Source organism: Canis aureus, chromosome 18, assembly GCF_053574225.1.
Source record: "Canis aureus isolate CA01 chromosome 18, VMU_Caureus_v.1.0, whole genome shotgun sequence".
Lineage (NCBI taxonomy): Eukaryota > Metazoa > Chordata > Mammalia > Carnivora > Canidae > Canis > Canis aureus.
This window is the reverse complement of record NC_135628.1, coordinates 18,643,157-18,655,323: the sequence shown is the minus strand read 5'-3', so window position 1 is coordinate 18,655,323 and position 12,167 is coordinate 18,643,157. Positions and strand designations below refer to the sequence as shown.

General features: G+C 42.4%; 1 protein-coding gene and 1 pseudogene across 2 annotated transcripts in view; both read left to right on the top strand.

Moving 5' to 3' along the window:
• The window catches only part of CHN2 (chimerin 2), a 296,328-nt gene that overhangs the window by 152,927 nt on the left and 131,234 nt on the right, over nucleotides 1–12,167 (top strand). For both annotated transcript variants that reach the window (XM_077856373.1, XM_077856374.1), the window contains exon 3: nucleotides 6,403–6,458. In XM_077856373.1, coding sequence (XP_077712499.1) covers nucleotides 6,403–6,458 — 56 coding nt within the window. The remainder of the gene's footprint in view (nucleotides 1–6,402; nucleotides 6,459–12,167) is intronic.
• Nucleotides 11,797–11,984, top strand: LOC144289242 (small nucleolar RNA U3; annotated as a pseudogene).

The following is a 12,167-nucleotide window of genomic DNA, read 5'->3' as shown; positions in this document are numbered from 1 at the left end:
GGAAATACAAATCAAAACCACAATGAGATACCACCTCACACCAGTGAGAATGGGGAAAATTAACAAGGCAGGAAACCACAAATGTTGGAGAGGATGCGGAGAAAAGGGAACCCTCTTGCACTGTTGGTGGGAATGTGAACTGGTGCAGCCACTCTGGAGAACTGTGTGGAGGTTCCTCAAAGAGTTAAAAATAGTTCTGCCCTACGACCAGCAATTGCACTGCTGGAGATTTACCCCAAGATACAGATGCAGTGAAATGGCAGGACACCTGCACCCCAATGTTTACAGCAGCAATGTCCACAATAGCCGAACTGTGGAAGGAGCCTTGGTGTCCATCAAAAGATGAGTGGATTATATAAACTAAAGAAGCTGTGGTCTATGTATACAATGGAATATTCCTCAGCCATTAGAAACGACGAATACCCACCATTTGCTTTGACGTGGATGGACCTGGAGGGTATTATGCTGAGCAAAATAAGTCAATCGGAAAAGGACAAACATTATATGGTCCCATTCATTTGGGGAATATAAAAATTAGTGAAAGGGAATAAAGGGAAATGAGAGAAAATGAGTGAAAATATCAGTGAGGGTAACAAAAAATGAGAGACTCCTAACTCTGGGAAATGAGCAAGGGGTAGTGGAAGGGGAGGTGGGCGGAGGGTTGGGGTGACTGGGTGATGGGCACTGAGGGGGGCACTTGGCGGGATGAGCACTGGGTGTTATGCGATATGTTGGCAAATTGAACTCTAATTAAAAAAGTAAAAAAATAAAAATTAAAAAATTAAAAATAAATAAATAAATAAATAAGTAAATAAAGCCACATTCTAAACTTCAAGCCAGAAATGCATGAACTGTACATCCTAAGCAGAAACGTTCACAAGTCAACCACCCTGGGTATACTCTGAAAAATTTTATTTTCTAGGAGGCTGAGTGCCAATTAGACAGCAGATGCTGGTGCCAACAGCTTTCCCAGGAGACCCTCCTGGCCAGTAGGTCAAGCAGTCACAGCTTGTGCCTATTTTCCTAAAGAGGAGTTTAGAACCTCAAAACTCTGCTCCACTGAGCCTCTGAATCAGAATCTCGGGATCCCTGGGTGGCGCAGCAGTTTAGCGCCTGCCTTTGGCCCAGGGCGCGATCCTGGAGACCCGGGATCGAATCCCACATCGGGCTCCCTGCATGGAGCCTGCTTCTCCCTCTGCCTGTGTCTCTGCCTCTCTCTCTCTCTCTCTCTCTCTGACTATCATAAATAAATAAATAAATAAATAAATAAATAAATAAATAAATAAATAAATAAATTGAATCAGAATCTCCTGGGGGGAATATTTATAATAACAAATCATCGGCCCTACACCCCCCAATTTCTGAATCAGAAGAGTGGGGGGGGGGAGTCTGCAGTTTATCACACCCCATAGGTTTTTCTGCTGCACACTTACACCTGAGACCCCGCATTATGAGGCTACATAGCCTCATCCTCAGGTTTTTCACAGTGCCATTAGATGAGAGGACTTGGTCCCATTAAGACTGGGCATTCTGTTAGCAAGGAGATTGGAGGTGGGGTTAAGACAAGACAAACACCTACTATTTCTCACTCACACCCATGGGTTTTTCCCATGAAGACTGGGTAGACATGGGCAATGATCAGGGTGGAACTGGCTCAGTGTCACAACCAAAAGGCTAGGTTGGACTCCTGGATCTGCATGCCTTCTTTAGAAAGAAGTGGCTATTAGAGGCCATTCTTGAAGGGTCTTTAATGGGCTGATAGGTGTGACCTGGACTTTAGCCTCACCCAGGCCACAGGCTTTCACTTGGCATCCACAGGAAGTGGGGTAGTTATTGTTAGAAGAGAGTGAGTTGTTTTCTTATTGAAGAAAAAGTAAAACATTCTTTCAGTGAGCTCTGGGTTTCTCAATGTGCTTCCGGTTGCTGGGGGAGCAAGGACTCCTCTTCCCCACCTCCATGTTCTCCAGTGACCACGCCCCCCCCGCCAAACAGCTTATTTCAGCGCTAAGAATTAATCATGTGCAGTAGAGTGCCCAGGGCTGAGGAGTTGCCTGGAACATGTTTGGAACATTGCTACAGCAGCAGATTCCGTCATATCACCTCTTAGCCCACACAACCACCCAAGAAGTGACATATGTCATTGCATTTTGCTTGTGATATGTGTTTGTTGAACGACAACAACAACAAAAATTCAAGAAGGGACACTTTCAGATTATGTGACATGTTCCAGTTTGTATTCAATGTGCCTCAGAGGTTTTTTTTTTCACGGATGGTGGTTTTGTTATAGCTAACCTTGAAATTGAGGGACAGAGACCCTCACTCAAAGCTAGGATAGGATATAGGGCCCATTTTTTATATGGCTACCATTGCAGTCAGTTGCCATCTCATTATCTTTATAGAGACACATAATCCAGATGGTTAACAGGCTTCTGTGCCTATTTGCCAACTTCTGTTGCTTGGAGCGGCACCGAACAGATCGGTTCCTGAGACCTGCTCCCTGAGAAATGGTAATCAATTGATGATGTGTGCTGCCCAGGGACCAGGAAGGAAACCTGATGTCTCTGCTTTGAGAGGTTTGCAGGGACCCCCTCAAAGTTGCCCCTGCCTCAGACTGTTCCTGGTTTTGAGACTGGCAAACTACAACATTTCTTTTTATTAAATCTCAGAGGATGCAGCGATGGACTTTAGCCTGTCCAGAACCTGTATCCTCTGTGACTGTTAATGGCATCACAGGCTCTCATTGTTTCAAGGTCCTTCCCTCCAGTCAATCTGTCATTCAGCCCTGTCCATTCTCCTCTGCATTCAACTCACCTTCTTATCTGCCTTTACACCAGTGTTGTCTTAACACACATTTTCATGATCTCCTTGATGTACAACTAAAATACTGTTAAAATACTGTTGTCTCTTGATTCCCTGCCTCCAAGGCTCCTCCTCTGATCCTTCCTTCAGTGAAGCAAAGAGCAGTGACCCCACTCCTGGCTGAGCATCAGAATCTCCAACAAGCTTTTAAAAAAAAAAGAAAACAAATTTGGGGGCTTTTTGCCAGACTGTCAGAGTGAGTGTTGCTAGTGAGCAGCCCCAGTCCCACATAGGACCCCTCTACCACCTGCAATGGGGAACCACTGGCAAGGCTGAAAATTACAGACCTTGGAATCTGGAAATCAGGCTTTAAATCTCAATTTCATCATATTATCTGTGTGAGCGTGAGCTTCTTCAAAGCTTAGCATCTCCACTACTTTAGTAAGGGCAGAATAATAGTTACCTTGCAAGTTTGTTGGAAAGATTAAATGAGAAGATATAGATAAGGTATCTGGCACATAGTAGGTGTCCACAAAATGGCAGTTTCTATTATTCTGAATAGTCTTTTTATTATTATTATTATTATTATTATTATTATTCTGAAACAGGCCAGATCATGTCATCTCCCTCAAAAAATGTCACTGCCTTTCCGCTGCAGACAGAAGAACATCCATGCTCCTTGGCATGACCTTTAAGAGTTAGCTTTATGTGACCTCCTCCTCCATCTTTCCATCGTGGTGGAATAGCCACACTGGACTCTTACTGATCAATAAACATGCTATTTATTTCCTGCTGGGGCTCTTTCTTCACCTATAACTGCTTTTCTCTTCTCTATGTTCAGAACTCCTCTAATCTTTCAAGAAAAGCTCCGTGCTTCCCCCCTTGGGAAGCCACCCTGGCCACCTGAGTAAAAAGAACTACTTCCTCCTCACCCCCTCATTAAAGCTTTTGGCCTACTTAGATTTTGTTTCTCTATACAAGTTTCTTTCATTGGATCAGAGTCTCTTGGAGACATGGATTGTGACCCATGAGTCATTGGTTACGGTCCATTTGTTCACCAGATATGGCATCAAGCATCTACCATGTGCCAAGCACTGCTCTAGGTGCTGGGGGTACCAGTGGACAGACCAAATCCCTATCCTCAAAGAGCTTATACTTTGCTCAAGGGAGATGGTACACAAAATAAACGAACAAAATGTGTTAACAGTAATGAGTGTTGTGAAGAAACATAAAACAGTGTAAGGGAGCAGGATAAAGGGAGGTAATTTTATACCAAGTCAGCCAAATCAGGGAAGACCTGAATGAAGGGAGAGAAGGAGCCACAGAGATATCTTGGGAGAGAGCAATCCAGGTGGAGGGGAAAGCAAGTGCAAAGGCCCAGGAGGCATGGAAAAATAAAGAGGGCTCTAGACTCGAAAGGATAGCTGGATGCCCCAGGACAAATGTTTAACTTTCTTGCACTTGTTTGCTCATCTAAAAAATAAAAATGATAATAATACAACATTCTTTTTTCTGAGTTCTCCTGAAGATTCAATAAAATATTGTTCCTGGCATATAACAGTCACTCGATATGCTGGTTCCCTTCTCTTCTCCCCTTCTCTCCATTCATCATAAAAGCCTCCACGTAATGCTGACTGTGGTATCTGGCCTATAGCAGATGTTCAAATATTTGCTGATATGAACTACAAAGGCACACTTAGCAAAAAATGCTTCTATCTTACAACACATATACTTCCTTTGTCACCACCTCCAAGGAAGGCATTAAAATGGTGTCCAGCTATCCCCACATTTATCTGTTGGCTTCAAGAGGCATTAGCAATGGGAAGAGAAGAAGGGGCAGGATTCTCTGGATGTGGGTTCTACAGTTGCCCTTGGCTGGAAACTCTGATTTTAGGAGTTGGCCTATTTGGGTCCCATTACAATCATTAATAGGAACACAATGTAAAATCAATGAGTAGGTGTCTGGGGCTGATTTGAGAGGTAGAAAGGATTCCATGCAGCCTCTCTCATGATTTAAGGAGAGCATGGGCACTACTGGGATAGTTAGTGGAATGTCGACAAGTATTTCTCTATCTTTGGCCAATTCTTCATGTTTCTTCTTTGACAAGAGGCCTGCTCTGTCTCTACCTGCCATATGTGGGTACAGTTGTCCTTACATGACACAGGCATTATCATTAGTGTGGGCAACTCATTAGAATGTGGCCACATTAAAACATGTACAAGAGGGTTAGGTAGTTTCTTCTCTGTGCAAAAGCTGGGCAGTCTACCCTTAATTAGGTAAGAAAATAACCATGTTGAGCTAAAGGCATTGAGAAGCCATAATTACAAAATACATCCCATCCTTTCCAGCACTGTTTCCACATGACCATCTGCATTTCAGTTAAAATTTCTTCTTTATTTTTAGACCTAAGAATAAATCAGAAAATGTTGCTTATCTTACTTATTGCATTTTCTAGAAATACTTTATATGATTGAATTTTAACTTTTCATAGATTTATTCCATCTAAAATGAATTCTTCCTTCTTTTGAATATTGAGGATAACATGATCGTGGTTTTCAAATAGGTGGAGCCCACAGGTACTTGCATAGGGTGGCTTCCTTCTAAGAAAAATAACCAGACTAGCTGAGCAGCAGAAAATCATACGTTATAGTCCAAAAAATCACAGATAAGAGGCTGAAAATTTTTATTTTTATATAAATTACCTCCATTTCCAGGCCTGAAAGTCTGTCTTTAAAGCAGGATAAAAATAAATAAACAAAATAAAAATAAAGCAGGATGTAAGAGAGTTATTATTTCTTAAGATATTAAGGGGCCCAAGAAAGAGGAATGCCAATGGGTGGAGACTAGTCACGTAGATAAGAATGCATGGTGATAGGCCAAAAATGGAACTCATGAAAAGAGAGAGGAGGGCAGCCCGCATGGCTCAGCGGTTTAGTGCCGCCTTCGGCCCAGGATGTGATCCTGGAGGCCCCGGGATCGAGTCCCGCATTGGGCTCCCTGCATGGAGCCTGCTTCTCCCTCTGCCTGTGTCTCTGCCAGCCTCTCTCTCTCTTTCTCTCTCATGAATAAATAAATAAAATCTTAATAAGAAAAGAGAGGGAGAAAGGACTCAGAGTTTCACTCACAAAATCAGTGGTGTCTTGGTACAGAACTGTAACATTTCAGAGAATAACATTCTTCTGCTAATGCCAGTCTTTTGCTGATATGTCAGGAGACATCAACATTTAAATTCAGAAATCCTATTATATGATCTTACTGCTTAGGTACTCACAGGTAGAATTCTGTTCTTAAAATAGGAGAATTTTACTCCTACCTTCCAAGAAAGCCATAAAATGAACAATGCCAGTAACAATTATGAAACTAAATTGGCCTTGTAAGAGAATAAAAAAATCAATTTTGCCAGTTTACATCCATGGTAACTAATTTCCATATAAATGAGCTGACTTTATTCAGTCTAAAAATGTGCCTGTATCCTCTTTGTTTTTTCGTTTGAAATATTTGCAGTTCTTCAGATGCACTTAGGTGGGACTATTTGAAGACATTTTGGTGTGTGTTGTACTTTCCTAATTATAATTATCTTTTTCTTTTTTTTCCTTTGGCAGTGTATCAATTACAGCAAGAGGCCCCTCGTCCCAAGAGGATCATTTGTCCTGGGGAGGTCAGTACTCCGCTATTTCCAACACACCTTGTTAAATGTGATGAATTGTCAGTGCTATGTTGATATTGGAGGGCTTTCAGGTTTCCTGGAAGTTGACTTGTGTTAACGTTTGTTAGAGTGTCCCCAAATCTAACACCTGAATAATCCATATTCTGAAATCAAGTGTTATTTTGAAAATATTCACAAACTAACTTGAAATCAGAGGTCTCGTGTTTTTAACGATTGCAGAGGCATATTAAGCCTCCCTGTGTAAACCCTCTAAACTGCACATTTTGGTTGTTTTCCTTGTTTCTACTGTTTTGATTCTTTTATCATTTTTTTGGTATGGAATGCATCTAACAGAATAAACACAGAGAATAATAAATATCTGGGTACTCTCAACACTCATATTTAACAAACCTTTATGCTCTGTCACATTTACTTGACATTAAAAACAAAATCTTGGGGATCCCTGGGTGGCTCAGCGGTTTAGTGCCTGCCTTTGGCCCAAGGCGTGATCCTGGCATCCCGGGATCAAGTCCCACATCGGGCTCCCTGCATGGAGCCTGCTTCTCCCTCCTCCTGTGTCTCTGCCTCCCTCTCTCTCTCTCTCTCTCTCTCTCTCTCATGTCTACCATAAATAAATAAATAAATCTTTAAAAAAATAAAAATAAATTTAAAAAATTTACAAGGAGGGTGGCTATGTTTTTATTCTTGGAGATAAGCTTAAAAATATATCGACTCATAAAAATGCTTAGCAGCCCAGAGAACTTCCCCCAGTCATCCCTCACTAATCAGTCCTTTTCTCATCTGGGATGCCAGCGAGACTGAAAGGCAGTACTACGGCTCTATTTTCTACTTTTATACTGATCAGTTTCTGTAATAGTCAAATTAATATCATTCACACAAAGATCCATGGGTCCTTCCTTATTTTTGATTTTATGACTTATATTAAATATAGAGTAGCAGATGCCTTTTAAAGTGTCACATCTACCTTATCTGGAGGAAGAAGGCTCCAACTCCAACACTCTTGAGATTCATCCTTGAACATCAGTACTTTCTGGCTACCAGACTTGACTGGATCTGGTTTTGAACCTGTCTCAAAAACTTAGGTACATACCTACCCACACTCAGAGGTGACTTATCACTGGGTAATAAATATTTCTACAGAAAATTTTACTTCTTTTGAAGGACACTGAAAATTCATCAAATAATCTCAATATTGACACAGAGTAAGCATTCCCATCCCAGGAATATGGCTTGAGAAAAGAAACTATCTGATCCTTAAGGAAAAATCCAGTATGAGGTCCACTCTTTTTTTTTATTAAAGATTTTATTTATTTACTCATGATAGACACAGAGAGAGAGGCAGAGACATAGGCAGAGGGAGAAGCAGGCTCCATGCAGGGAGCCCGATGTGGGACTCCATCCCAGGACCCCAGGATCACGCCCTGAGCCAAGGGCAAATACTCAACCACTGAGCCACCCAGGCGTCCCTGAGGTCCACTCTTTATCTGATACGCTGATCTTGTCCTGCCACCAATCCTGATGACTTTTGTCCTTTTTTATTCAACAATATCTAAAAAAAGAAAATAGGATAAATAGAAAATATTTAACGAGGTGCTTGGACTAGAGTATTTGAGGGGATGAGTAAGAAACAAATTCCGTTCATCCTGGGGTGCCTGGGTGGCTCAGTCAGTTAAGCATCTGACTCTGGGTTTCAGTTCAGGTCATGATCTCAGAGTCATGAGATCAAGCCTTGTATCATGCAGTCTGCTTGAGATTCTTTTCCTTCTGCTCCTCCCCTACCTGTGTATGCTTGCTCTCTCTCTCTCTCTCTCTCTTAAATAAATCTTTTTAAAAAAATTCCTTTGATCCTATTTTACATTTAGTATTCCTCCAGGAGAAAAAAATAGAGCTTGTGCAGGGAGTTAGAAGAATTCAAATGTCTCCATGAAAAGAATGTTTTATAAAATTAGAACACCTCTAGGGGCTTTTCCTAGGGTTATTAATAAAAAGTCTCCAGGCAAAGTTGGGTACCAGAACTGAAACCCAAGAGGACAGTAAATAGTCATTTGCTCATTTATTCAACAAATGTATATAAAGAGGCTACTGTGTTCTGACTTTCATCTAGGTGTTAGGAATATAGCAAAGAACTGGGCTATTAATACTTTGAGTGTCATATCAAAAGAAAACAAAATCATGATGTATTGATGTATGTAAATAAAGATAGATCTAATATTTTATCTCTGCATGTGTGTACACATGTGCATATGCGTCTGTATGTGTGTGAGAGTGTGTACGCACTTTTCTCTTTCTCAAAATCTTTGGAACCATATCAGTTGTCCTCTAAGCCAGGTGGAATGTTAGCAGTGGAGATGGGTAGATTCAGATTAGCTTTACAGAAGCTCTTCCTAGGGGTTAGCTGAGACTCTTCAGAGATCTAATGGGATCTGAAGGGACCACAGATCTCTTTACTGTTGCACTTGCATTGGAGGGCAATGCCACAGACATCTTAGCAAAGTAGAGCTGTGTACCACAAGCCATCACCATCTGCTATAACTAAAAAACATAGTGCACATATAGCTTTTCTTCCCCCCTCTTGTCTGTCTCTAACCAGCTTTTCACCTTTTTAAAAAAATTTTTGAAGGATTTTATTTTTTTATCTGAGAGAGAGAGAAAGAATGAGCAGGAGGAGGAAGAGAGAGAAGCAGACTCCTCCATGAGCAAGGAGCCTAATGTAGGGATCCCAGGACTCTGGGATCAAGACTTGAGCTGAAGGCAGCCACTGAACCATCCAGGTGCTCCAACTTTTCACTTTTTGACCTTTAGTAGTTTGATTCATTAATAAGTTATCTGGCTGATGCTAGACTCATAGGTTGCTTGCCTCTAGAAATTCCACATCCCATTTCTACTATGAAACCTTACGTGCAATGGATATTCATCAGCTCCATTTCCTCAGCAGGCAGCGTGGGGCCCATCCAGCCAGGCAGGTGTCAGGCAATAAAGGGTCACATGTGCTGGGGGAACAGGTGCTGCTTAGATGAGTGCCAGCAGGAGCAGCTTCAGCTGCCTTCGTCTCCAGTGCAACATTAACTGCAAATCACTCCTGCCCAAGTTGCTTGACCTCCCAGGACTTGCCCTCCCTCAAGTGAAGGCATGGCCTACTCTTGGACACTGAAACCACTGCTTCTGCTACAGGCAGTATTTGAGCAAATGTCTCTTTGCCTTGTGCTGCGCGTACGTACTCAGGGGGCATGCCTAATGAAGTCAGAAAGCCTTCGGTTTGAGTATGTGGCCAGAGATTGAAGCTTTCTTAACACATTTACATAACGCCATAAGCTATTTCTTTTGAACAATGAGATAATGACCTTTTTGTCTTTGCTATCTCACCCCTACAGTCCACGTTTTCTTTCTATACACAGTCCTGCTGCCCTCCTTCGTAGTCTTTAGCCTCTCTGTTGTCAGCCACCATGTCCCTGGCAAGCCTGCACAGCAGTGTATTCCAACATACTCCATCTCTTTTGCTTCTCTGATGGCAAATAATGTCCCAGGCTAGGGGCGCCTCTTGGGTTAGGATCCTCCCATGGAATATGATGAGGACTCGCAAGAGGGCACCAAGTGAGTCTGTAGTCACAGAGATATAGAACACTGCTGCTCAAAGGTAAAGACATAGGCCAACATGACTTAAAGAAAGGCTTGCTAGTTATCAACAGATACCAACCACCTAACAGACTTTGCTGGGGAGCTGGGTGAGTGGAGGAGACAGCCTGATTCAGTAGGCAAAAACCAATGGGCTTTGTGAACCCAGGCAGGGGAGCCCAGCTAGAGTCAGTTGGACTTGTTTTGAATTCATGCTCTACCACTTTCTAACTACACTTAGAGCCAAGCACTTATTTCTCAGGGAGATGAAGGTCTCCTCTACTCCAAGGGCCAATATCTACTTGATGGAGGTACTATAAATGGGATATATGTGTCAAGTGTGTAGAATAGCGCTACATAATAGGTAACTCAAGGTCCATGATTCAAGACCGATTCAGAAACCTACAAAGATGCTCATTAGGGACAGAGTCAGAGCAATGACAGTGTTCTCTGAATGTGTGAGCCAAAAAGACAATGATCAAGAACAGCAAGATACATGGATCAGGAATTAAACTACCAGGAAAAAAGATGTTGAGGATGAGGAACAGAGGGTACAAGCATCTGAACAACAGCTCTGGCGCCAATTAAGCCAGGTATGGTCAGTTAGTGAAATAATAGTTCATTGCTTTCTTGAGATTCATTACTGTAAATTAATATTTATCGAGCAGCCTCAGCACCTGGCACTCTACTAGCATTTCCTGAGCACTCCTTGCCAAGAGATTCAAAACATCTTCCAGTATGCAAAATTCTCTCTTGCCCTTTCCAGCAGTTATCAGTCAGTCATTTCTTAAGCAATTTGTTAATTACGGAATGTGTACCTGGGGGATCTCGCAGGAACTATGGTTGTTGACTCTCAAATGTATACCTCTAGCTATGCCTTATCCCCTGGGCCCCAAATACCTCGCTCCATCCATCTCCTTGACCTCCTCAAGTAGATGTCCCTCCCCACCTGTAGCCTAACATTCAAAATAGAACCAAACCCCCTACTCCACTAAATGGCATCTAACTTCGGAGAACCAGATTCCTCTCTTCCCACCTTCACCCTTTTCTCTAGCGGTTGTCAAATTTACCTCCAACTGTATCTTGCACTTTTCTACTTTCTCCTTCTCCATGAATGCCACGTGGTTTGGGTCACAGTCATTTCTTGCCTGGATTATCACTGTCAGCAGCCTGCTGTCTGATCTCACCGCTTCCACTGTTGGCACTCTCTCTGCAGCTCACCCCCTTCCCCCCCCAACACACACACCATTCACCAAACAGGAGCCCAAATCATCATTATTGAATATAAATCTAATGGCTTTAACAGCTTCCCATTGCTCTTAAAAATAGAACTTCTTGCTATGCCTTTGAGCCATTATGGGGCTCCTGCACTGGTCACTTCCCTGCCTGTACCATTCTTCTTCTTCTTTATTTTTTTTTAAGATTTTATTTATTTATTCATGAGAAACAAAGAGAAAGGGAGAGATATAGGCAGAGGGAGAAGCAGGCTCCCCGCAGGGAGCCCAATATGGGACTCCTTCCGAGGACCCCGGGATCACGCCGAGCCAAAAGCATATGCTCAACCACTGAGCCACCCAGGCATCCCTCTACCATTCTTCTCAGAGTGCACTGCCCTGTAACCCGACCAGCCTCTGCTCCCATTCAACAAATCACAGCTACTATCTTCAGATCTGCCCTTTACTTGGAATTCTCCAATATTCTCTGCATGTCCAGGCCTCAGATCAAAGTTCACCTAATAACAGAAGCCTTCCCTGAACCCCATAAAAATTAGCACCTCATGGCACAGTGCTGTCTTCTGAACACAAAGCTGACACTAGGTGTTGCTTCTGCAACTACCCATTGCTATTGATGGTCGTTGTTCTCCTTTGGGGAAAGTAAGAGGGAGGAGGACCCAGTCTGAGTGGTAAAAAAAAAAAAAGCACCTCCCAACCGTCAGATCTTCTTTGTCACATCATCCCATTTATTTTGTTTGTAATACGTAATATACTATCTAATATAATTTCTATTGTATTTGTTTGCCTGTCACTTATACATCTCCCTCCAGGAGAATTCAAGCTCCAGAAACTTCATCGATCATAATTGCATGGA